This window comes from Aquila chrysaetos, chromosome 2 (assembly GCF_900496995.4).
Source record: "Aquila chrysaetos chrysaetos chromosome 2, bAquChr1.4, whole genome shotgun sequence".
NCBI classification, from domain to species: domain Eukaryota; kingdom Metazoa; phylum Chordata; class Aves; order Accipitriformes; family Accipitridae; genus Aquila; species Aquila chrysaetos.
The window spans coordinates 57,672,434-57,696,613 of NC_044005.1; the positions used below are offsets into that span (position 1 = coordinate 57,672,434).

The following is a 24,180-nucleotide window of genomic DNA, read 5'->3' on the forward strand; positions in this document are numbered from 1 at the left end:
GAAGAAACACTGTAGATGGACAGCCATACAGACAAATGCCTGTCGTCAGTCATAGCTCAATGACTGTGAGCTGGAATACTGAAGAGCAATATGTATGCTTTATATTGTTTATATTTTTCTGTTTTTTTAAAGGACAGGCAGAAAACAGCAAGAAAGGTCTGGCTGAATTTTGGCAAAGCAATAAAGTAGAGGGTTAGCTGGAGTGTGGCTAGCGCAGAGTTATAATTTGGACTAACCTGACATAGAGGCCATTTCCAAGTTTTGTAGTTGCACTGGAAACGAGAGTCAGCTGCCTTACTGCAAGGCCAGGATTTTCCAGCAAACTGGAAAACAAGAGAAAGGGCTCTTGTGAACATGGTACAGTTTCACACAGGCAATAATCCTAAAATAACTCTATCTCAGAGACTGGAAAAGACATACCGGTCAGAGTTCTGGAAATCGCATTGCGCAAAACAGACGCTTTTATGGGATTTCTGGAACTTACTGTTCCTGCTGAGACTGGGGGGGGGAAAAGCACATGAACTGTCTCTCAGAGGTAATTTCTGCACCTGGCAAAAGAGCAGGCTGCTTAGGTCTGGAGGTTTGGCTCAGGCATATTCCAGGGAACAAAATCACTTGCAATTATTTTACTCCGGACCTTCTAATAATAGCTTCACACCAATGCCTCGGATCTAAACTTCACCACACACCTAGCTGAGTAATTTCAACTCCAAATCTTGTTTCCAAGTGTTGCTGCTTATTTTATCAAACCACTTCATCCAGCCTATTACCACATGGCTGTTGTTATTTCAAATTATTGAAAATTAAAAGACAATTTAGAGACATTAGTTACTGTTTGGATTTTTTTTTTCCCTTCCTTTGGAATTGGCTTGGGCCCAAACATCAAAATTATCACTTCCTTTTGGGGATGCTGTCAGTAAATTTGGTCCAGCCAAGCGATCTCTGGTGGTGGGCGCCTCTGCTCCACCTTCACTTGGAATGACAGCAGCAGTGATGGGTGAATGCTGAGTGGGCTTCAGGAAGCGCAGCCATCTTCATCCTCTTATACAGGGGTGCAGATTGCCTTGCTCCCAGCCAATTTTATCTGTTACCATGGATTATAGAGAAACAAGCCCAGTGCTCATAATTTCCCCAGCTGTTTTCCTTCTATCACATTGGAGAAGCTAAAATCCCAAGTAGGAGAGTTATCAGAGAAGAATGGACTAAGCACTCAAGCAACAGGAATGACAACGTTTGGGAACAAGATCTGGCTTGAAAGCCTGGTAAAGAAAGTCAAAATCACAACACATTTGAGGAGCTTTTAGTGATCCAAGGATTTCTCCCAACTTCAGTCACAGTAGCTTGAACAGAAAGGTCAAATGAAGAACATATTCAAATGTCCACAGTATTAAAGACAGTTGAACAGGATCACAGAGAGGTATAAGGCAGTGTCCCAACCTTCGCCCCGGCTCCCACAGCAATTCTGTGAAGGCAAATTATGTGCCCCATGCTATAGGGCAAGTGTGAGGCTTTCCATTCATGCTGATCAGAACAAATGATGTATATTTCCCACTGAAAGTACCTCTGGCATAGAAAATTCTGGGTGTAACATTTGCTGGGAAGTAGGATAAAAACTGTGCTTTGCTGCTGGGCTGCAATGTAAATACTCCTCCTCAGTGTAACTTAAAACCCATCTATGCAGAAGATTTACCATATATTCGTACATATCCTATGGTATAATAAGCACATGCACAGGGAGAGTTATCCTGGGATAATTACAGTGGGATAATTATGCTGGTAAATTTTCCCATGTAGGCAAGTCCTCAGAGCAGCTATTAGTTGCACCAACACAGCGAACAGGCTGCTGCTCTGACAGCTGCAGCCCCCTGCGTGAGCGCGCTGGGTCTGGTGCCAAACCAGCTCCTTCCCATACAAGCACCCAGGCTTGAAATCCTGACGGTCAGCTCACCACCACCACACACGTCTCCCTGCAGTTGCATCGCTTTTCCTGTACGCCACGTCACCAACGCCGGCCCTGCTCGCTGAGTCATGGTTCTCTGACAGTCATAACCGATGTGATGGGAAAGGGAAAACCTCGAGCTCTCATAATCAGCACAGAACCGTGACGGGGACTGCGCTGTCCTGCGCGGTGGTGGCAAAATGTCCATTACCTGGGACCTTTGGTCAGATGGCAGTTTAAATGATGACTGTCCTGTGGTGGTGACTCACCAGGACAGTACAGCGCAAAGTCAGATTTACGCAAATCAGGGTGTAAAGCTGCAGAGTGGTCCCCTACTAGACTTAGAGAAGAGCCTGTGAAGGTTAGGTGTCAAACTCCCTGCAAGGAATCTGCCTTTCCCTCATCTCAACAGCTTTGTAAACCTGACCCTTGGATCGTCTGGCCTCGAAGTGCCTGCTCAGACATGCTTCGACTTGTAGGTATCTCTGTCCGTTTGCTTGTAAGCTGAATGACATGCACTCGAGCAGCACAAATCATATTGCAAAATCTTATTCCCCCCACCCCGCCTCGAGCATCTCCAGTGAACTGGTTCCTTGTGCAAAATTCACCCTGTTGTTCACAAAGCACAAGCTCAGCTGTGCGGTACTGGGGTACAGCTCCAGCTCTTTAGCCACATGTGTTGTCTGAGCGTCTCCCCCGTTAGATATAATGCCTAGCAAACACCCAAACGTGGCTTTTCAGAAATAAATTTGCAATGCCTCACACACTAAGATGCTTCTTTGATGGTCTCTGAAGTAGTCAGATCAAATTGCTAGAAAACACTTTGAACTCAGATCCTCTGTATTCAACCACCTTTAGTTTAGCACCATGACAAGAAGAACAGATTTCTGCAGAGAAACCGAGAACTCAGTCCAGAACTCAGTGAAGGAAATGGGAATCTCTCTATTGACTTCAGTAGGTTTTGGATTGGATGTCAGATGGGATTTAAAAGTTACTGAATTCCTTTGGAGGCTACAACCTCCAAAGTTTTTGGTCTTTTTTTTTAGTTCCATTGCTAACATTTGGCTATCTGTGAAACGGATCACGCACAGACTGTGTGGACCTAATGAAAGGCACAATATGGGCAGAAAAAATTCAGACTTGTTTTCTTCAGTTTGTTATTTAGTGTATTTACTCTGCCTTTTGGACGAGGGATATTAAGACTATATTAAACTTTATTGCAAATGATCAGCTCCCAAACTCTTCAAATGGCTTACTTCAGAATAGTTTAAAAATGCCTTTCCTATTAGTTTAGCCCTCTGAAAGGACAAATACCTCTTTATCTCTCAAATCAATTTAATATTTAAATGACAGCCTTATTTCTTTCCTGTGTAACATGAGCTAAACATTATGAAAATGACTCCAAATATCTAAGTAAAAATAATTTGGTCAGACAGAAGAAAGACCTGATTCCATCACTTGTGTTTTTACCTGCAAAAGCTTCTAGTTTTTTAAAATATGATTTTGCTTAGACCCTGCTGCAGGATAGCTGAGCAGCGAAAGCTGAGCTTTGATACCCACGCACAGCCCCTGCTCCCGCAGGGCGGAGGTAGGAGGCACTGAGGGGCCAAGGGCTTTGGTGTTAAAACAGACACATCATTAAAAAGGAGAAAAAGTGACTTCATCCTCCTCCTCCCTCAGTAGCTCTGGTTGGAGAGCGAAGCTGTTAAAACAGCAGAGCTCTGTCTGTAGAGATGGCCCTGAGGATAAATTAACCCCAGGACGTGCTGAACACTTTTTTGAGCAATGCTGGCAATGGTATGTGGATGGGAATTCCCGAGAGAAATCCCCACGTTGCTGGAAATGTTACAGATGATTCAGAAACATCCTCCTCCAACAGCAGTGCTTCAAGACATTGTTTCTGCTCTGCTGAAGACCCTCAGCTTTTGGAAAAAGACCCAACGCTGAGCCCATTATCCTGGTATTTTATGTTGCCTTGTACCGCAGAGTTTCATTAGGCTTTCTTTGACTTTTCTAGTTAGCTTATCCTGCAAATATAGTTAGGACACAAAAATTACTTGCTTAGGTCTCCCGTGTTGAAGAATTAGTGTAAAGGAATGCTTCAGCATATTGAAATACCCTCAGAAACCTGTAGCCTGATCCCTTTTCTGGCATGGAAACCACTGGAGAGCGTAGATCGTGCCCGATCTCATTTCCAAAGACACTGCAGCTTCAAGTCAGATCATGATATTGCCAGAAAGCTTCGAGAATTTAATATCCCCCCTGCACCTATGACTATGCAGGAGATTACTGATAACCAGCTGGAGCTGTTGCCTATATTCCTGCTTGTAATAAAGTGAAGAGGCCCTTCCTAAAAGACAGAGCAGCCAGGCCTGGACTGCTCTCAAAAATGTCAAGGAAACTCCTTAAACCACCCTTTCTCCTTCTCTTCCTTCCTCTGCTCATACACCCAGTTCTGCAACATGCATTAATTCAGCAAATAACCTTCCCCGGGTGGGTGCTCAGTGACTCAAGCTCCTGGGAAGAAAGCCCATCCCAGCTCCCTTGCGAGGCTTCCCACACCTGGAGAGGTTCTCCCGCTGCTCCTGCCAAGGAGCCCGGAGGGAGGCTGCCCAGCCCTCCTGCTCACGGCTGGCCGCTGCTGGCGACGGCCGCTCCCAGGAAGCTGCGGGGAGAGCATAAACGAAGGGGAACAAATTCTCCTGCAGGTCGGTAGGGATGGGCCTGAGCGCCCAAGTTTGAAGCAAGGGCCAAACTCCCCTAAAAAACATTCGACGGAGGCAAGGGGCTGCCCAGGGAGAGGAAGGGTGTGGGGCTCGGGCTCATCTGTGTGGTTTTCTTGCGGCTGATTGCAAAATCCGTCAGGTATTTCATCTGTTTCCCAGCTAGAAGACTTGTCAGGATGCGCTGTCCCAAAACACGCACTAACCATCTATCTGCTTTTGATTAGAAAACTTCTGTTGTGAAGAAACAGGAGAGAGACTCTGCAATGCGAGCATAGCTGCGCTCCCTGTCACTTCCGGAGAGGGGGAAAATATCTTTGCTCTTTTGATCAAAGTTATATTTGTCTACATTGTTAAAAAAGAAAATATTAGGATGAGAAAGAAACCTCACCTTCCTTGGTGCACAACACACAAGGGAAGGGTTTTTTTATTCACCAGTCATGGCATTTCTGAAATGGCACGGGTATAGATTAAGGCAAAGCTGAGTTCACAAGGGGTGGGGATAGACAGGAATTTCTTGATTTCCAAATAATTCCTGTGTACTTTGGCTGAATCCTTTAAAATCCCTGGTGCTGCTGATATCCATCTGCAGGATGAGAGTAAGCGGATGCAGAATTTGCAAGCTGCCGTGAGGGTGCACATGTTGAGATTACAACAAATGCTGTTGCCATGGGGTCAGATAAGCCTAAGCGTGTGAGTACACTTGCCTTCAGTGCAGCTTTCCCTACAGAAACACGAGAAAGAAACTTTCCTCAAAAAAGCCCAGAGACAAATCCTTCTAAGAAGAGCAAGTGCAAATGTGGGAACTGTTTTGGGTCTATAACCTAAATAAACACAGCCAAGGAAATCCAAGCTCCAGAGTTTCACACTTCACCATGAAGAATTTTGGCTGCTGTCATCACGGGTGCTTAACCGTCTCCCTTGGGTACCCTCCACAGCGAAGACTAAGGCAATGTGTCACATTCCTAGCCCAGATTTGAAGCCCTCTAGGGCAGGTGATGTTTATTTTTACAACTTCTGGAAAAAGTAGAAAAAGAATATGAAAACAATGTTCCTCTTCCACACTGACTATGTTGCTCTTTTACATATTTTCTGCAGCCGTGGCATGAAAGTCTACATACGCTGGGAGAACAGGAGAACAAACTTCCAACCCTCCCTGCATGGCAAACATCACGTTCCCTTTTGCAGCACTAATGTTGCTTCACTGGGCAATCCATGGTGCAATGGCTAGCACCTGATATTTTTCACCTCTTTAGTGTAGACTTCGATATGCGCGTAATAGGAATGCTAGGCAATAGGAAACTCTAAGCGCAACATCCTCAGGAAGGATCCAAACAGGCATCTCACATATAGGCAGCATTCTCTGCCAGGTTTCTAATATTTGTGAAATATAAAAATGTCTGCAATGATCTTAGGTATCCTTAAAAATGCGTTTGTTTTTCAGAGATTACTTCCCACCTATTTCTGATGCTGATAAAACTCCCACAGGCACTGAATAACCCCCAAACTGGGCTATCCCACGGCCCTGGGACGTCTAAAAATGCTGGCACAAAATTGGGGCTAGCTGAGTGGGGTTGGATGGGGGGACCACCCCGAGAGGCGTAAATCTCTCCAGCCTGCTTTCCTATAGCTTCATGCCTTACGAATAAGGCCCCTTATTAGGAGCCTCTGGTTCCTAATAAGGGAGAACCTCCAGCATTTTGCGGGGCTGATGTATCCTTCATCCCTAACCGCTCTCCCTGCTCTGCAGCGTGAGGGCTGCAGGGTGCGTGGGTGGTGGGAGGGCATGGGGAAGCCCAGGGGACCTGACATGTCTCCCTCGGCTGGTGTGAGAACAGCTTCGCTCACTTGCTTTCATGGAATGTGCAAAAATGTATATCTCTTTCAGATGTGTACCCTCTATCAAACTTCATAAGTCACTGCTGGGGGTGGAGGGCACAGACAGACACGAACACCATAATTGCACATGCCTTCTTTCCTGCCTTAGAAAGACAAAAAGAAAACCCAACCCCATAAAAAAAAAAAAAAAACCAAAAAACCCCCCAGCATGCTTCAAGACATCGCTGGTGCTCAGCAAGAGCAAGCCCGGCCTCAGAAGCTGACGGCATCGCAGGCAGCAGCACAATCGGCAGGCGCTCGCCAGCAGCCAGGGGCATTGGCGAGCGCCCGCTGGGGCACCGGCCCTGCGGCCAGCACCCCTCGCGCCCCCGTCTTCGGCGTCACCCGCTGCGGGGCTCACAGCCCCGTCCGGCGGTGACGGGGCATCGCCGCCCGCCTGAGACGGCACGGATGCGGCCAGGCCAAGCCTTGAACAAGCCCGGGGCTTGCAGGAAATGGGAATTTCTGGTCTGGTGGCCCGTGGTGGCGGTCGGGGACCAGTAAGCTTAGATCTGCCATTCTCGTTGCCCAGCCAACATTTGCCCTACAAAACCCGAGTCCTGGAACAATCAGTTACCGTGTGAAATGGGAGCGGGTTTTATATGGCTGATTTTACTCTAATTAAAAAGAAGTACTACCGGCTCGCTCCCACTGTTTCCATACCAACGCCATGGAGAATGGTGCAAACAGGGTCTATGATCCTGTTTTCTTCATGCTTTCCAGCCTCCTCTCTCTCACCAGGTCCGTGGACCTGTCCTACACAGCCTTGAGCAGCGCTGCAGGGGGAGGAGAGGAGGAGAGAGGGGAGAGGAGAGAAGAGAGGAGAGGAGAGGAGAGGAGAGGAGAGGAGAGGAGAGGAGAGGAGAGGAGAGGAGAGGAGAGGAGAGGAGAGGAGAGGAGAGGAGAGGAGAGGAGAGGAGAGGAGAGGAGAGGAGAGGAGAGGAGAGGAGAGGAGAGGAGAGGAGAGGGCCATTGGCCCACAAACCACCTTGAGGCTGCACAGCCGTGCAGGGCGGGAGCGGGAGCGGGCCTGGCTGCCAGGCATTGCCAGGCAGCTACGTAAATAGGCAGGACAACATTTCGACACCAGGTGTATCCATTCCCAGTGTTTACCCCCAAACCCTCCTGATTTAAAAAAAACACGACAAAACTGCAGTGAAATGGCTGAAACATGTTGCAACCATCTGTGAAACTCAGGCTATCGTTACACGAGAGGAGGGGGGGAAGGGAGCGAGACAACAATTTGAGGGACACCCCCCCCCCCCCAACTGAGAACCAGAAGTGGGTCAACAGCTAATTACAAACAGGGCCCGAGAAAGGCAGCATCTCTGACCCTTCTTACCTTGCGGGCGAGGGAGGCTTGCGCTGAGCTGACCGAGGAAAGCGAGAGGGCTGGCGTGCCTCCTGCGCAACCCGTCGCTCTCTTGGCGTGCCCGGGTCTCCTTCCTCGGCCAGCCGGGTGGTTTTTTTACCTCCTCCTTTTACGACACCCTCCCTGCCTCTCCCAGGTAAGCGGCAGAACTGGCTCTGCAGCAGGAAGTGGAAGAGGCAGGCATGGCACGGCACGGCACGGCACAACGCGGCGGCGGTGGGAGAGCCTCCATGGGGGAGTGACACTTTGAAGCTTAAAACACTCTCGAAATGCCTGCGTGCGGCTCGCCCCCTCTCTCGTAGGAAGCCAGGCTGCCTCTGCGTGAGCCCTGCAGATAAATAACTGTAGGGGAAACCCGGTGTGATTCCTAAACAGTGTGCCTCGCTGGGAAAGTCATCCTTTGCTTTTTAGTCCTCAGTCGCTTACTGTCAATGACAAAAGTTAAACCAACTGTGATTCAGACAACTGAAGACAATCACATGATGGGCGTAAGAACTATATAAAGAACAAAAATAGGATTTCTCATCTGCTTTTTTCTTTTAGGTTAGACTTCTAGACACTTCCAAGTTTCTCTCTACACCCCCAAGGAGCAGAAACTCGCTTTTCCTACAAGCTGAAACCCTTACGTATTCGCACAGCTCCTGAAAGCCCAGTAACGCCGGCGCTGATGGCACAGCGCGGTGGGGTTCGAAGAGCCCCGGCAAGCCACGCCGGCCGCTTCGTCGGCGCGCTGCCAGGCTCCACGGCGGTGGTCCCCGGCGTGCCTGCTGGACGCAGCTGCGCACCCCAGCCTACAACCGCTTTCCCGACCCCCCCCACTCAGCGCGTTTCCCTGCCAAGAAGCTCTTCCTGATCTTTAGCCTACATTTTCTTACTTTAACCCTAGGAGGAGTCTGGCTTGGCTGCAAGTCATGCACAGCTCTTCATCCTGTAGGAGTCCGTGGGCTGCCACCACACGCTGCCTTAATGCCTGGTCGGCCAGCCGGCGCGCTCAGGGACGTCTAAACCAGCCCCGAGCTCCTCGCTCGGGCAGTGCCACCGCTTCTCCTTCCTGCGGCACTGGGGGCGGAGGAGGGAGCCGCCTGCCCGGCATTCCTCCCCACAAGGACAGGCCCTCTCCGGGTGCCCGCCGCTCCGCCAGCCCCTCTTTACGGTCACGAGTTGAAGCCGTGACCCAGGCGCTAATTTCCTCTTGTCGGGGAGTGACTGCCCACGTTTCTGGAGGGAAAATTGAAGCGGCTGGGAGCTGCACGTGCCCCCAGCCGAGCACTAAATACGATTTTATCCGTGGCAGCGCGGTGACGCCTCGCAGCCTGAGCTTACCTTCCTCCTGGAGAAACCCCACGTCAGCCTGGCCCAGCCAGCAGGACGTCAACCTCCCTTTTGGGGCATCCCGGAGCTGTCCTTCGCTGCCCCCCGACCGCCCAGACGCGCCGGCCGGCCGATGCTTGCGGCTGCGTTACAACCGCGGCTGTTTGGGTCAGCTCAAGGCTTAATCCCTCTGGTTCGGACTCGAGCGCGGCGGCTCTGCTGCACAGACCGCGAACACCCCGACAGCCGCCATTTTCAGCAGGGCTGCCTCAGCCCTGAGCCGTGCCGAACCCGGCTCTGGCGGCTGCCCCGCGCTCGCCGGCCTCCCCACCAGCCTCCCGCCCTGGAGCGGTGACGGCCCCACTACTTCAGCCTGCGTGCCACGGCGGGGAAGGGTAGCGAGGGGCCCGAGGCCGCGCAGGAGCCAAAATGGGGGCCTGGGTGACCGTGGGCAGGATGGGAGCGGGGCGGGAGAGCTGCTCTGAGGAGCGCCTGACCTCCCCGGCGCTTACGCGAAGGACTTGCACGGCGTTTGTAGCGCAACAGCCGTCTCCCCAGGGAGAGCGGGCAGCCATGGCCGGGCACGCGGACTTGGCGGGCAGAGCGTTCCCTCAGCGGAGCGGCCTCCTTTGCTGATGACAGATATGGACGGTCTTCTCCCGTTCTCCGCCGGTCGGACCCGGGCCGCAACGCACAGCAAACAACAGTGGCCACCTGTAGGCAGCTGCCAGCTGGCCAGAGGAGGGTGGCTGTGGCCGTGACCCTCACCAGCCTGGCCCAGCAGAGCTTGGCCAGGGTCCCCGTCTGGTGAGGTGCCCTGGGGCCGGCAGACAGTTGGAGCATATGGGATGTGGCTGGACAGAGAAGTCGCGAAGCCTCAGGCTGTTCGTTTTCACACAGAATCACACACACACGTGCGATCGCAGAAGGGTTGAGGCTGGAAAGGAGCTCTGGAGGTCATCTGGTCCAACCCCCCTGCTCCAGCAGGGCCACCTAGAGACAGCTGCCCAGGACCACGACCAGTTGGGTTTTGAATATCTCCAAGGATGGAGACTCCACAAGCTCTCTGGGCAACCTGTGCCAGTGCTTGGTCACCCTCACAGCGAAAACATGTTTCCTGGTGTTCAGAAAGATCCTCCTGTGTTTCAGTTTGTGCCCATTGCCTCTGGTCCTGCCACTGAGAAGAGCCCGGCTCCATCCTCTTTGCATCCTCCCTTCAGGTATTTGCATACATTGATGAGATCCCCCTGAGCCTTCTCTTCTCCAGGCTGAACAGTCCCAGCTCTCTCAGCCTTCCCTCATATGTCAGATGCTCCAGTCCCTTCATCACCTTTGTGGTCCTTCACTGGGCTCTCTCCAGTAGCTCCATATATATTTTACTTGGCCACCTAGAAATGCCCCTGGGAATTAATGCTAGCTCACTCAGCATTCAGTCTCCTGGGGTTATTTCCATCCTGACCACTCATACCTATCTTCATTTGAAGTGGTATCTGTGGGCCAAAGAAAGGAGCGCAGAGCAGCCTGGATCCGAAGGATGTGATGCCCAGGGAATACGATGTGACATCTGACACTCGTGGGAGCACTTCCAGGTCCAGAAAATCACACCTACGGCCCTAATGGTGTCTGCAGCCGTGGCCAAAGGACCACTCTCTGTCCCCTCTTTGACTTGCCAAACCTCAGAAACCAGCAGGTACTTGGGGCAGTTCCTCTCACTTGAGCTTTACATACTTTCTTAGCAGCCTGAGAAAGAGGAAAGAAAAGAAAAAAAAAAAAAGCTTCAAAGAGACTCTCTGCTAACCGTGTTAACAGCACTGTCTGCTGAGTGGGTTTCAAAGCAAAGATGAGGTCCAGCCCAAACCTAAGTGCAGTCCCACAGAGTTGTAGAAACTGCTATCAATTAACTTGGTTTTGGATTAGGAAACTTAGAGAACAGATATCCAAGTTTATTTCACCATTTCAAGAGCCTCCCCCATCCCCGAAACTGAGGCCATCCTAATTGCTTTCTGAAGGCCGTTTTATATTTACTGAAGTCTTCCTACTGACTTCACTGAAAGCTGGATCAAACTCTGAACTCTTTAAAGTTAGTATCTCATCTGTACTTTATTTACAAGCAGAATGTGATGCGTCATATTGGGCCCATCTTAGAAAGTACAGATTAATATTCAAGTGCAGGATGAGTGTTTTCATTGGCAAGGCAACTAACATGGAGCTTTTTTATAACAAGTAGTTCCTAGTCCTTCAGGAGTTGTAATATTTCTTTTTTGATTAGGAAGATAATGTAAATATTGAGTGCCGCTTCTTGTATTTCCTACCGCATCTATATATTCAGAGAACTAAATCATAAATGTTTTTGCTTCCAAATGATTAACTGTTCAAATAAAGCCCTGTCACGTTGCTCCAGTTTTAACATTGGTGCTGTGAATTAACCTGGAGACTTTGCGATGAACATTTAATCCCATCTGCCTCAGCATAACGCACACGACCCTCTCGCTCCACTTCTCTGCATTCAGCTCGCCCCTCGCTGCTTTTGCACTGCCAGGGAAACTGGGGCTTTCTTCCATGTCTTGCTGTTTAGATTGCTAGGCACTTGCCTACAAAAATATTTTCCACTTATTTTTTTTTAAGGCTCCTGCCTTGGCATTTTTCAGTCACGTCCTGGAGAGACACCTGAAAGGAAAGAAAACAGTACCTGGATGTTAGCTCATGCAATGCTTCTAATTAAACCTTGCATAATGACAAAACCCCTCCTGCCATTTGTTAAGGTTTTCCCCACAGCATTATGCATCCTCCTAATTAAGAGGAGAAGCTAAGTAATACCTGTTTTATTCCCTCTTGCTTCCAATTAGTCATCCATTGATCATTACCCACTCAACATTTGACAATTAACAGAGCCCCCACTCTCCGCAGGACCGGGATGTGTAGTCCTTCAGAAATGACACGTCTAGAATAACGTGAGGGGAGCTGCGTGGGCGAGTAATGGGACGAGAGGTAGGGGGAAGGGGAGGAGAAGGCCACCCAAGTGGAACAAAAGACGTGTAACATATGCAAATGTTCAGTATGCGGTATGTGTTTTATACGCCTGATGTATATGAGGTCATATACAAAGCTCAGCTGGCGGCCGCGCTGCTTTTGGGAGGCATGGGAATTTGAGGGAGCACTTGAGCTCTCGTATGATCAAATGTACCTAGTCCTCTGTCTTCAAGATGCAAAGCGGTTCCTGATTTGGCTCTTTGCCTCTGCTTTTTTTAGGAGAGCAGGAGTTAGCATCTGCTTCTCCGTCGTCACTGGGACCGTGGGCTGCACCAACATAGCCCCCCGCCAAGTCACCCCACGACCCAGCTGCAGCCACACGCAGTCATGCCCGAGCTGCTGCCGACGGCCAGGAGTGGGGCGGCTCCGGGAGCCAGGGGGGCATCCCGGGAAGCTGCAGGCCCCTTCTGCATCGTCGCTCCCCTCCGGGAGCCCGGGCCAGCGGCAGTGCCAGGAGGGGTGCGCTGGGACCCCCGCACCCCTTCCCCAACACCAGGGACCCTTCCCGTACCAGTAGCATCTTCTAGCTGGGGAAGACCAGCAGCGTAGTGGGGCTGGAAGGCAGCCCGGAGCCTGAACTGCAGCAGTGAATAAAGAGCAGGGGATGCCAGGGCTTTTGGGCAGGCCTCCAGCATGAGGGTGAGCCCCAGGGTCAGCGAGTAAGGCTACAACACGGTCAGAAAGCTTCCCTGCATCCTTTTGTCTTTTGTCTTTTTCCAGATGAAAATCCATCCATTACAGGGCTCAGGGATTTTGTGTGAAGCTGCAACAATAAGTAGCTGAGCAAACTTCACAAGACTCTGGGTGCGGGGGCTCGGCAACAAACGCTGACGCACAAAAAAGCAAACCGGAGCCCTCGGCAAGCTCTAGCCCCGCTGTAGAGGAAGGAGGATAATCTCATTTCTTTGCTCTTTGCCCCTTTTTGCTATTCACAGAGCTTTATGCTGAGTTATTCCCAACAATGAGCAGAACAATCAAACTTCCATCTGGCCTGGTCAGGCAAATGCAACACTTGCCCCTCCAGTCACAGGCACGCCAGTCCTGCGATTTTTTTCCCCATCTTGAACATATACTATTTACCCTGACTCTGTAACAGAGAAGATATTTACACTTGGTAACAGAAGCTGCAGTTCATGCTCACCAGCCTGCTTTAATCTGATCACCTAAATCCCTGGGCACAGCGAAACACGGGCGCTGCGAGCACAGCTGGTGCTGCAACCTTTGGATCTCCCTCTACACGACATGATGCACAGCCTACCAGCTAATGACCTGTTTTTCCTGGGAGGGCACTTTTCTCCCTTTTTGGCCCTCCTGCATACTCACCGCAGGCCCCAAACTGCAGCCATACCCTTGGGAGAAACGTTTTCTCTCCCCGACTTTGAAATCAGGTGCAGGTTGCTCTTTGCAGTAGCCAGAGACCCACAGGATCACCAGGCTGCAGCAGCAGTGCTTGCTGCTACCACCCCACCGCTGGCCTGGGAATAAGGATTATAACTGATCACATAGTGGCAGCCAGGGGAAAAAAAAAAAAAAAAAGGAGAAAAAAAAGAGAAGCTCTTTTGTTGTTAACACCATTCTGTCCTCTAATCTACTCATGTCCTGGTCTTACATTTTTGTTAAGCATTCAGCTGCAGGGGAGGAATACAAGGAGATGGGTTGGTGGTTGTGTAGGTATAGATGTTTTTGTGTGCGAATTGCATTTTGACATATAGATATATACACACACACACAAGAGCACTGGCTGTATTAAAAGTCGACAGAAAATATCTCACAGACTTAAGTGAAGCTAGCATTTCCCCTCTTACATTCAAAATGAACCTCAGTAACCTGGTTTTAGCTGTCAGAAGATCTCCTGACAAATTTAGAAGCGCTGAGAGGGAGAGACTAACACCCTGCACTGGTGGCATCCTGGCAAGGGGCCTCTTTCCCTTTCCTGCTGAAAGGACATGAGTTCTGGTTTGGTCTGTGCAGGAAGACCCGAAATTGAAGTGTCCCCTTCTGCAGTAAAGATGGCAGGGAATGCTGCCCCAATTGACAGGAGCCCCTTCAGCGATAAAATTTCCCTGCATATGAGTCACAGGAAATTATAATCACTGCTTACTGAGATTGCAGAACACAATGAAATTTCTGAGCTACAAACAGACTTCAATTATTCTGGAAAGACAGACAGACCCTCAGACTGACACGATTGGAGAAAATAAATATCCTTTTGTCTGCACTGCTGGTGGTAATTTCCCATTAGACAGGAAAAGACTTCTTTGATGAATGAATATTGTCTACACATTAGAAGAGGAGCTACTGTATATCTCCTAATAGCTCTTGCATGCTTGGGCTCAGCCTCATGTGAGGCCCTTAAACCCCTTGGGTACAATGTGGTAGCATTCATTAGTGTACTGCATTTTTTATTGCAGCATTTGAGAAAAGGATGGTGCATATTAAAATAAATTTGAGCAGCTTCCCACTCACCTTGAAGTTATGTGGCAAGGTCAAATACATTTAGCAATCTGCCTTCTCGGTCTGCAGGTAGTCCTTTCCAGTCAAGAGAGGCTTCAGGAGAAACACTCGCACTGGGGACAGATTTTCCATTTGTGATTACTCTTGTAATTTTAGCAGTTAATCACTTTTCTATTTTGTATTTACTTTGCTTTTCTACAGTGGTAATTATATAATTAATACAGTGGTATTATATAATACAGAGCGTCACATACAACTAAAAGGCGAGCACTGTTTGCAGAAGCCAAATAACATCATGTTAGTGCCTTTGTCAAACTTTGGACCCTTTTCAAAGACCCACCGAGTCTCACGTAATTTCCTTCCCACAGAAATATGTTAACAGGCATTAATTGTACTAACTGTCCCTTTCACGGCAGTGTTGCATTTCCACCTGTCATTTTTCCTGGGACTGGTATTGGATTAAGCTTGGCCTAGAGATGCCTGGTTCACCCCACGGAGTCCTTTCAGCTGCTGGTAGGTCACCTTTTTTGGAACTTCTCCGCCACACCATGGATCGGTTGGGAGCCAGGTGGGCCGGTGGGGGGAGCATTTGGCCAATTGTTTTTATCTGGATAGGATTTATTTAGCCTTACATTAAAAAAGATTATTGGAGGGAACAGGAGATTCTTAATCTCATAATTCTACTTCTACAGTCACCACACCGCTATTTGTGGTGTATACACAGTGCTTAGGAAAAGGTTTTTATTAATTTATAGCAAAAATGCTAACAACCTTGTTTAAATTTTTGCTAATGTTTTTATTTGAGAGATTAAAAAACCCAAACAACAAAACTCCCAACATTAAGAAAAAGAAGCAGAAGAGCTACCGATGAGAAATGGTCTGGATTTGCCACTCAACAGTGACACCAGTCTGCACACAAGCCAGCTGCCGGCAGAGATGCAGCAGAGACCAACATGGTACTCGTAGACCGAATGCGATACAAGAAACAGCAAACCCAAGAATCAGAAATAAAGGCCATAAAAACCCCAACAATGCCCCATCTGAGTCTTACTTCCAACGAGAAACATAGGCAAAACTAATGTTTTAGGCTCATCCCGCATTACAGATGGAAACTGCGCTTAAAAGTTTGTGGCATAGCAAAGGCTGCTAAGGAATTTGGCAGAATGGCCATGCTTTGCCACCGAGCACTGGGCTGAGTACGTGACGTTTTGGCTTCGCCAGCCCGCTGAGTTACTACGGAGTCCTCAGTTCAGTGGATGACGTTTTAAGGCAGGGGGGTAGCTGTGGGAAAAAAGAGGACCACCACTTGCTTTGTAAGTACTAAGAGGAAGCTAAAAGTCCAACAAGAATTATGGCCTCTTCAGTACTCCACAGCTACAGGTACAGCAACATAGAATATATCATGTACATAACATTACTTATAGACTCTACATGTAAAACGTTAACCAATTTATCATGGAAATCTGGTAACAAGCAACATTGCCATATAAATTCACACTTCAAGAAAGGCTAAGTGTGGAAGTCTCCTTTGCAAGAGGATTTTCAGTCAATGTTTTGTATAGAAAATATTAAAATGATGACAATTTGTTCTCTGAATCTCAATTCATTATTGGATTAGTTTTCAGGAATGGAAAAAGGTTCTCTTTAGAAAATGTGTGAACATTCGGAATATGAATTCACAATCTAAGTATTAAATAATTAAAAAAAAAGTTTCAACTGTCAGGAAGTCTTACTTGGCTGCAATATTTTAAAGCAATAACAGCAATACAAGGCATAGAAAATCTTTTCCTGCAACACTTGTAAATGTAAAAGTATTCACGTTAAATGCAACAGAACTACTAAAGAATAAACCGCTTGTAGAACAGAGAAATGAGAGACTAGCTATGCGTTCAACCATCTTCCTTACAGTTGAACTCCAGCTGCTTAAAAACATATTGACTTCATAATTTGCAAAATGATGTCCTATAGGTAACTGATCTGCATAATCCTATGAAATATGATGCCCCAAATGGCATGACACCCCTTCTTGAAAAGTTTTTATCTCATCTTCACCATTATCTCCACAGTTTAAACAAAAGAACAACTATCCAAATGTAAAATGCTCTTTTTTTTTTAATTACTAAATTAAGAAAGTTAAACAGTTTTAAAATGTAAACTTGCAAATAAACCATAACAAAATGTAATTAAGACTTTAAAATTTGCAACTCAGTATTAAAAACTCAATAGAAATAGAAAGGAATTTTTTTTTTTTTTTTTGGTTAAACGTAAGTAATTCAAGGCTGGTACAGACAACTGAAAAGGTAATACTTTGTTCTGTGCATCCCCCATGAAATGTAAAGAAGTGCATAGTAATTCCACTGGAGAACTTGCAGACATAGAGAAAGTAATTTCATTAGGAGTACAGGACATTTAACACACTTATTTTACAATGGAAAAATGTTACACATAAAACAGAAAAATCCTAGTTGCATGACCAACAGTTTAGCAGGTGGACATGGCTAAAATGCTATGATTTTAAGACCATCTGAATGTGGTTACACTGTTTAATAAATCTTTTTGAAACATTTCAGTATACATGTTTTGATACAAGAAGTCCTTGCAGTTTCAATTTTCCAGTTCAAACGGTGATGGTGTAGTTTTCTTGCTTTAAATATGTTCATTTTAGTTTCAAGAACAAATCATCACACACTTGTCAAACATTGGAAACATTACTGTAAATACAGCACATGATTCCTGAAAGAGCAAAGTTACAACCACCTACAGGTACATAATCATAAACAAAAAGTGCAATCCAATTTAAAAAAATCATGCTTGGCAAAAGCCAAAAATTAGATCACTGGTTTTCAGAATCCTACCAGTGTTTTCATGTCTGCAGTAAAATTATCGCTTTCTGGGTACTGCTGCAGTAGGATTCATTCAATTCCAAATGAGTTTCCTCTGCAATAGCACCCATATACTGTATGTACAGGTATGTATATATATTATATATATTTTATATATAAAAAAGCAAAAAACCAAACACCTGTCCTGATTTTTTTTTTTTTTTTTGTTAAAACATGAAAAAAAATGTTTTAGACAAAGAGGCCACTTCTGGAAAATAATACTTTTAGTTGAATCAGGAGAAGACTAGTTAAAATCACATAGGTTTTGCGTTTTAAAAAAAGGAAAGCACTAGGATCAGTTATTGGCACTGAGTTACTATTTACAATGAACAGAGGTTTTGCAGTTTACATAACATCAATACAATGCAGTTTTGGAGTCTTTGATTAAGAAAAAACAAGTGTTTTTCTCCTTTTCATCCAGGACATTCAGATTATTAGGACAAGTGGTCATAGGCAAGGGCTGCGGAAGTTCCCAGCTCCAGCCCCTCCTGTGCACGGCGGTGCTGGGAGATGCTGCACTCTGGAGAAGCCGATCACGGAGTTGTAAGCTGAAGGGCAGGTGGGGCAGGGCTGAGAAACACCTGGTAATTCATGATAGTGTCTGGAGACCAGGGATTTACAGGTTGTCACCAGGCTGGTACTGGGGTTCTGTTGCAGTGAAGTAGTCTTCAAGGAAACCCTGCAAATATTCGAAAGTTGGACGCTCCTCTGGGTCTTTTTTCCAGCAGTGGATCATAAGCTCGTGCAAGGAGATGGGACAGTCCTGAGGACATGGCATCCGATAACCACGTTCTACTTGCTCCAAGACTTCACGGTTATTCATGCCTGTAAAGGGCAGACAAATCCACACTGTTAAATTACAGGAAAATTAACCCAAGTATAACTATATCTACAATACATATGGTGTTCTTGATCAGGTCCAGACAAGCAAAACAAAACCACCCCAATGTCCTGTTTCAGCTCTTCATCTACTGCAAGGTAACCTGGCTTATTTTCTTTCTCAGTAGAGGGTTTTAGGATCCAGTGATGAGTAAAACACTGCTCCCATGGTTACCCTCTTGGCTTACAATGGGCAGGATTTGGCGCTTTCCCTCTCCAACAACAGTAGCTGTGAAATATATTATGTTTAGTGGTTAAGGAGGGTAAATGCATTACAACAAATACTATTCAAAATTCTAGAAATTAAGATTAATTGTTGAAACGCTCACACTGAGCATGGTCCTTTCTTGAAGTGCTCTGTGAGGTCATGCTGCAGAGAATTCAAGACAAACTGCTACTTTGGGCTACCGGGGATGTCCAGCAGCATTACCTTCAACGTCAGTTCAGAAGCTTACTGCTGCTGCTGATCTGTACTCCCACGATCTGTGCTGGTTACTCTTGTTTCTACCATGTTCCACTATTCCATCCCAACCCAGAACAGAACCAAGTTGCTCAGAAGACAAGCCAAATGCCAAGCAAAACAGCTCCACTGCAGAACCATAGCTCTCTCTCAAAAAAGGCGAAAGGTTATACTACCATCATGCTTGTCTCTAAGAGGCAAGCCAGGCCCTTCGCTACCTTGCTTTTCCTATGCAACCCCTTCAGTCTTTGATTCCTCTGCTGAAGTGCTTTTCACCATACATTAATTGCAGTCAACTTCAACTTTAAATATCTCTTCCAGTAATTCCTTTGGCTTTTTAACAGTACCAAAGGTAAGACTGGCACCACAGGCATGCAGAAATATTTCAGAGAAAGTGTGCACACTGACTGCAAGCTTTGTGGCTTGCCACTTGGCAAGCTGTGTCCCAGTCCTCTGCTGAAAACTACCTGCAGGCTTCACTCCTCTGACTTGGTGGGTCCTGCCAAGCAGCTCTGCAGGAGAACTAGTGGGGACAATTAGGTTCCTCGATGAGCAAATCTAGAAATAAGCCCTTGATGGTGCTCCTTCCGTTAGCTTCTCCTCCTCCTCCTGGCTTCCATGACACCATCCTTCCCTGGGTCTCCTCCAATCTGTTCCTTCAGGGTGTCCTCTTGAAGAATTTTCTTGTCCCACCTTCAGGACCCTTACGGGTCTCTACCTCATATTTTTGGTAAACTTATTTGTGAGAAATAATTCAACCACCTTCTTCAATACAGATTCATTTGCCTACTCTACACCTTGACTAGTGGGAATAATATCCTTACACTGCACAGCATTTAGGCTGGTAACTTAGGTGTATCCTTGTATTTGGTCTTTACCCTGTATCCTCATGTCCTGGCTGTGTTTAATTCTTAAAGATGTTTTGAAAGAAGGATCTGCAAAATACAGCCTTTCCTGACCATCCACATGTAGATCTCATCTCATGTTAGGATTACAAAACACCTTTTCCTCTTATCTCGGCAGGGTAATTTCCTCCTGCTGATAGCCATTTGCAGTGTCTCTGTAAGGATCATTTTCCTTGCCTGTTACTGTAACCACCCCTTGCACGGTCTTGCCACTTGCTTCTTGTTGTTTACTATGTAAAATACCAGCTGCTTGTCTTCACTTTCAAAGCCTCTCACAGGCTGCCCCACTAGCATTTAGGCTCTCACTTGGCCAAGTCCTGGTCGATTCACAGTTCTGGTTAGCTTACTGCGGCACCTTCGATTTCCAAACAAGCACTGATGTGCTGTACCTTATGCCGCCTGATGCGCATGGAGGAACCTCCCCAGAAAAAGTGCCTCATCCTCCTACAAACCTCTCCTTACTGTTCCCTTTAGCAGTGGTAATAGCAAAAAGAGAGGTTAGATTACTGATTTACAGTATTTCCTAACCTGCAGACCAACACTTTAGCACTGGTTTCTTGTGTTTGATTTATCACCTGCATTCACCCACTGTATTTTTGGTGTTAGATGTTTATGAGTAGGAGCAGACGCCTTGTATGGCACCTAAAGTGGTCTGTGGTTAGGGCTCCACAGAATGATGAAAATAGAGTAATAATGGTCCTCTGCAGACATCAGATTCTGCACAGAGTTAAGGTTCTCCTGTATTACTGACTCCAGACCGATGTTAGTTCACACAGGCTCACAACGGAACAAACGTTTGGGTGTTCCTCATTATCCAACAACAACATTTTCAAACATATTTTACTTTTTTATTACATTATAAAACAAAACTAGTGGTCTGTTAGTCATCACCAACCCAAAGGCAGCATCAACCCAAACATTCTGGCCTTGCTGTTTTCAAGATGCTACAACAAAAAAATGGGCATTTTGCTCACGTTGTGTTCTTAATATTAGGTTTTTAAATTTGTGTTTCGAACAAAATCTGCACCCTTTTTTTATATCCTTGTCTTTGAATCAGCTGAATTACCTCACATTTTGGGGTAAGAACTTCTGCCATGCTTTGCTCCCCTTACATATTAAAGGCTATGAAAATAAGTGTTACCAGCAACTCCTCTATTGTATATACCTAAACAGAAAACCCCCTGCATTCTTTGTTTTTATTTTGGCAGTACCCCTTTAAGTACAACACGGGTGGAAGCAACAGCAGCAGAAAAGCTCCTTCCCAACTGATTTGTTATTCTAAGATATCAAATGTTTGGTATTTTTATCCAGTGCATTACTCAGTGCTGCAAAGCACACTCTGAAACTTGATAACGAACTGTATGCTGGAAGAAAAACCCTGAGGAGAGAGAGGGGGGAGGAAAAACATAAACAGCTCTTCACTTCCCCTTTTTAAAAAAAAAGACAGAAAAAGGAACATAAAAAAGACACTGCTGACTGAAATCATAGTCATTTTTTGTCCCTGGAAAGTCAGTCAAGCCAGGTTTTCTCATCATGGTATAATCCAGGAAAATGCCCTTCTTTTCCTTTCTCCTTTCCCCTCCCTCCCAGTAAAAACCAGGTATGAAACTAAACCAAGTAATCCTCATGTTCCTTACTGGAATTCATACATCCAGCAAGGGCTGCAGCACCTAGGATTTGCCAAAGATATTCTGTCAGTTTTGACGTGTGCTGCTGATTTAAAAAAGGAGTTTCAAATACATTTTTTTCAAAATCAATTGGATTATTAGTCAGACATAAAAATAGCAGTGTTTCAGATATACTTTTTACCTCTTAAAAGGCCTATTTATGTTTACAAACCTATTATCTAGGTTTGCTTATATTATCCTACAAGCTTTAGTGTTTCTCTTTTGATAGCAGGAGCCTGTTGTATCTGCACTTCTAACACCACAGAGAGAATATTTGAGCAGTCTGTACATCTCCTCTCTCCTAATGAATACTCGAGAGTTTCAACTCTTTTAGTAAATAATAAATGAAATTCTGTTTGCAGTATGCTTCTAGACCCCTTAAAAGTTTATCCTAAAATGCTTAAATCTGTGGAATAAAATACTCAGCAATATTCTTCTGTAGACTATTTCACCTCCTTGAAAAATCAGTTTGTGCTCATGATGTTTCTAGAATTACCATTTGGACCAAGAAGGAAACATCCAATTTCCAAAAGATGGCTTTTCCATTAGCTTTTTATTCCCTGAGAAGACTGAAAATGAAATAACCTCCCACCATCCAGCTTTATTAGTGAAACTTCCAATAATCTTAGGTTGCCACAGGATATGGCCACTTTAATGCTCAGTACAATAAAAAAAATCTACTGCCCATATGGACTGGGGACAGACGCCATTCTGCTTGACTTTTCCTAGAAAAGCTGCAGTAGTAAGAGTTACTGTGACATAAAAGAGGATGTAAAGTTTCCAGTTGTGGCTAAAGAAAACACTGGAAAGTCCTTTGGAGTGCTCTGAGGAGCTTGTTTAGATGGAGCACAGCAGATGTGCAAATAGCACAGATCTGGGCAATGCTGCTCTTCCAGAAGACAGGAAACGTTACTGTAACTAGGCAGTATCCTCACATCCAAAGCTAATATGCTATACAGATTACTTTGGGCAATGTGAAGTCCAGTGAGGACAGTGATGGTTTTAAGCCACTTTATTCTTGTTTTCTTCTGTTGGACTGAGAATTACGCTCCTTCAAGACCTACTGCATGCTTTCAGACCAAAGATCAAACTAATACAGACACAAATGCTTAAAGTAGGACTCTTAAAACAACAGCTCAGCTGCTGTCCATCCCCAGAAATGCTGTATTTCAGATTCTCTAAGAATCCAGATCTGTGCTTCTGCTCATGTTCAAAGGTTCCTCAGACGTGGACATGTTGGCCCTTCTCTAGTACAGTTGAGAAGGTAAAACTGTGTAGTCCTCCAGAGGGGCTGGATCACGTTGGCACTCAGAGCATGCTCTCAGAAGAGAGAGGTACAACAGAGACAGGTTGATTTGGGGGTTTTGTTCAGTTTGATCTAGAAGCAGAATTTCTAATGTCCATGGACAGCCCCAAAGAAAAGCCAGAGGTGAGGGCACAGGGATGGGGTATGGGACTTAGGCAGGGAGATTATTCCATACACAGGCACGATAGTGCACTGACGGGAACAGGAAAACTGCTCCTAAAGGAAGACAGTTTGAAGCATAATGCTGTTCTTATTAAGTGCAATATGAACCTAGTTATTTCTGTGCAAAAGTAGTAATAAGTTTTAAAAATCTGGAAGTCATGCCACTTCATTGAGAAATTAAGGCCTGAAAACCCCCAACAACTCCTCATCCTCAAAACACCCACAAAGCTAGGCTATCAATATCTGTTGTTTTTTTTTTTTTTTTTTTTTTTGGTTAGTTTTTGTTTTGTTTTTTAAAATAAGTTATTATTTGCTTGGTATAAGAGATGCAACTTTGAGCTACAGCATTTGTGAGTGGAGCTTTCCTGCTTACAAAGAAACCCACCCGAGTTTATCTGTGCTATGCGCTGAGTATGCATCTCTCTCAACTCCGTATCTACCATCCATGATGACGGTACACACACACACATGCCGGCTCACCGATGTGTACTCGGCCCCAGGCTCGGGCAGCGTACCATGCGTTTTCTGGCACTTGTGGTCCAGCTTCCCCCAGGGATGAGAAGTCTGAACACAGCTCCCCAGGGATTGCAGAGCTGCCTGGAGCCCAAACTCAAAGACCTGCCTGGCTGGAGGCAGCAATGTGGATAGCATCATGGTGGCTGTCACACTAGACATAAAATGTAAATGCTCTTGATGTGACAAGTGCAGCAGAAAGAAGGGGCAAGTTCAGAGGTGCTTGTTTAGTGCAGCTGAAATTTTTGCCTATCCAAAAGGCAACATGTTAAAAATCCCCAAATTCTCTGACTGCTGCTAGGGAAATCCTACTCTTAAACTCCATTAAAAAAAAAACCAAACCAAAACTAAGATCCAAGGGGAATTTGTGAAAGGGGAAAGAAACAGACACTGAAAAAGGTCGACTAAGCAGACTATTTTTTAAACTTGGCTCCTCTTCTGCCCATATCTAGTTTTTATTTCCCCACTGTAGTAGTGGAAATAGAAACTCAATGCCCAGAAAGACTGTGAAAGTTGCTTATTTCAATCTGCTGCCTTGCGAAAATAAAGGGAAAGCATTAGGGAAGGCTGGGAAATGCACTAATAAATTAGTTACCATAGCGGTCAATGACATCCATTGACAGGGAAGCAGGCTTGGTTGAAGGATGAAGATGAGGACACCTGTCAAAAAGTCAGTCTTGCTTATGGGAGCTATAGGGT

At 46.1% G+C, this 24,180-nt stretch overlaps 2 protein-coding genes across 11 annotated transcripts in view; both read right to left on the reverse strand.

Moving 5' to 3' along the window:
- The window catches only part of TRAF3IP2 (TRAF3 interacting protein 2), a 28,102-nt gene extending 18,833 nt beyond the window's left edge, over nucleotides 1-9,269 (reverse strand). Inside the window, 6 exon segments of the mRNA XM_030033778.2 lie at nucleotides 237-282; nucleotides 285-323; nucleotides 7,883-7,938; nucleotides 7,941-8,010; nucleotides 8,012-8,240; nucleotides 8,788-9,269. Coding sequence (XP_029889638.1) covers nucleotides 237-282; nucleotides 285-323; nucleotides 7,883-7,938; nucleotides 7,941-8,010; nucleotides 8,012-8,240; nucleotides 8,788-8,825 — 478 coding nt within the window. The 5' untranslated portion in view covers nucleotides 8,826-9,269.
- Nucleotides 9,270-17,082: 7,813 nt separating this feature from the next.
- Nucleotides 17,083-24,180, reverse strand: part of FYN (FYN proto-oncogene, Src family tyrosine kinase) — a 140,308-nt gene continuing 133,210 nt past the window's right edge. For all 10 annotated transcript variants that reach the window (XM_030033820.2, XM_041127478.1, XM_030033799.2 and 7 more), the window contains one exon: nucleotides 17,083-18,414. In XM_030033820.2, coding sequence (XP_029889680.1) covers nucleotides 18,206-18,414 — 209 coding nt within the window. In that variant the 3' untranslated portion in view covers nucleotides 17,083-18,205. The remainder of the gene's footprint in view (nucleotides 18,415-24,180) is intronic.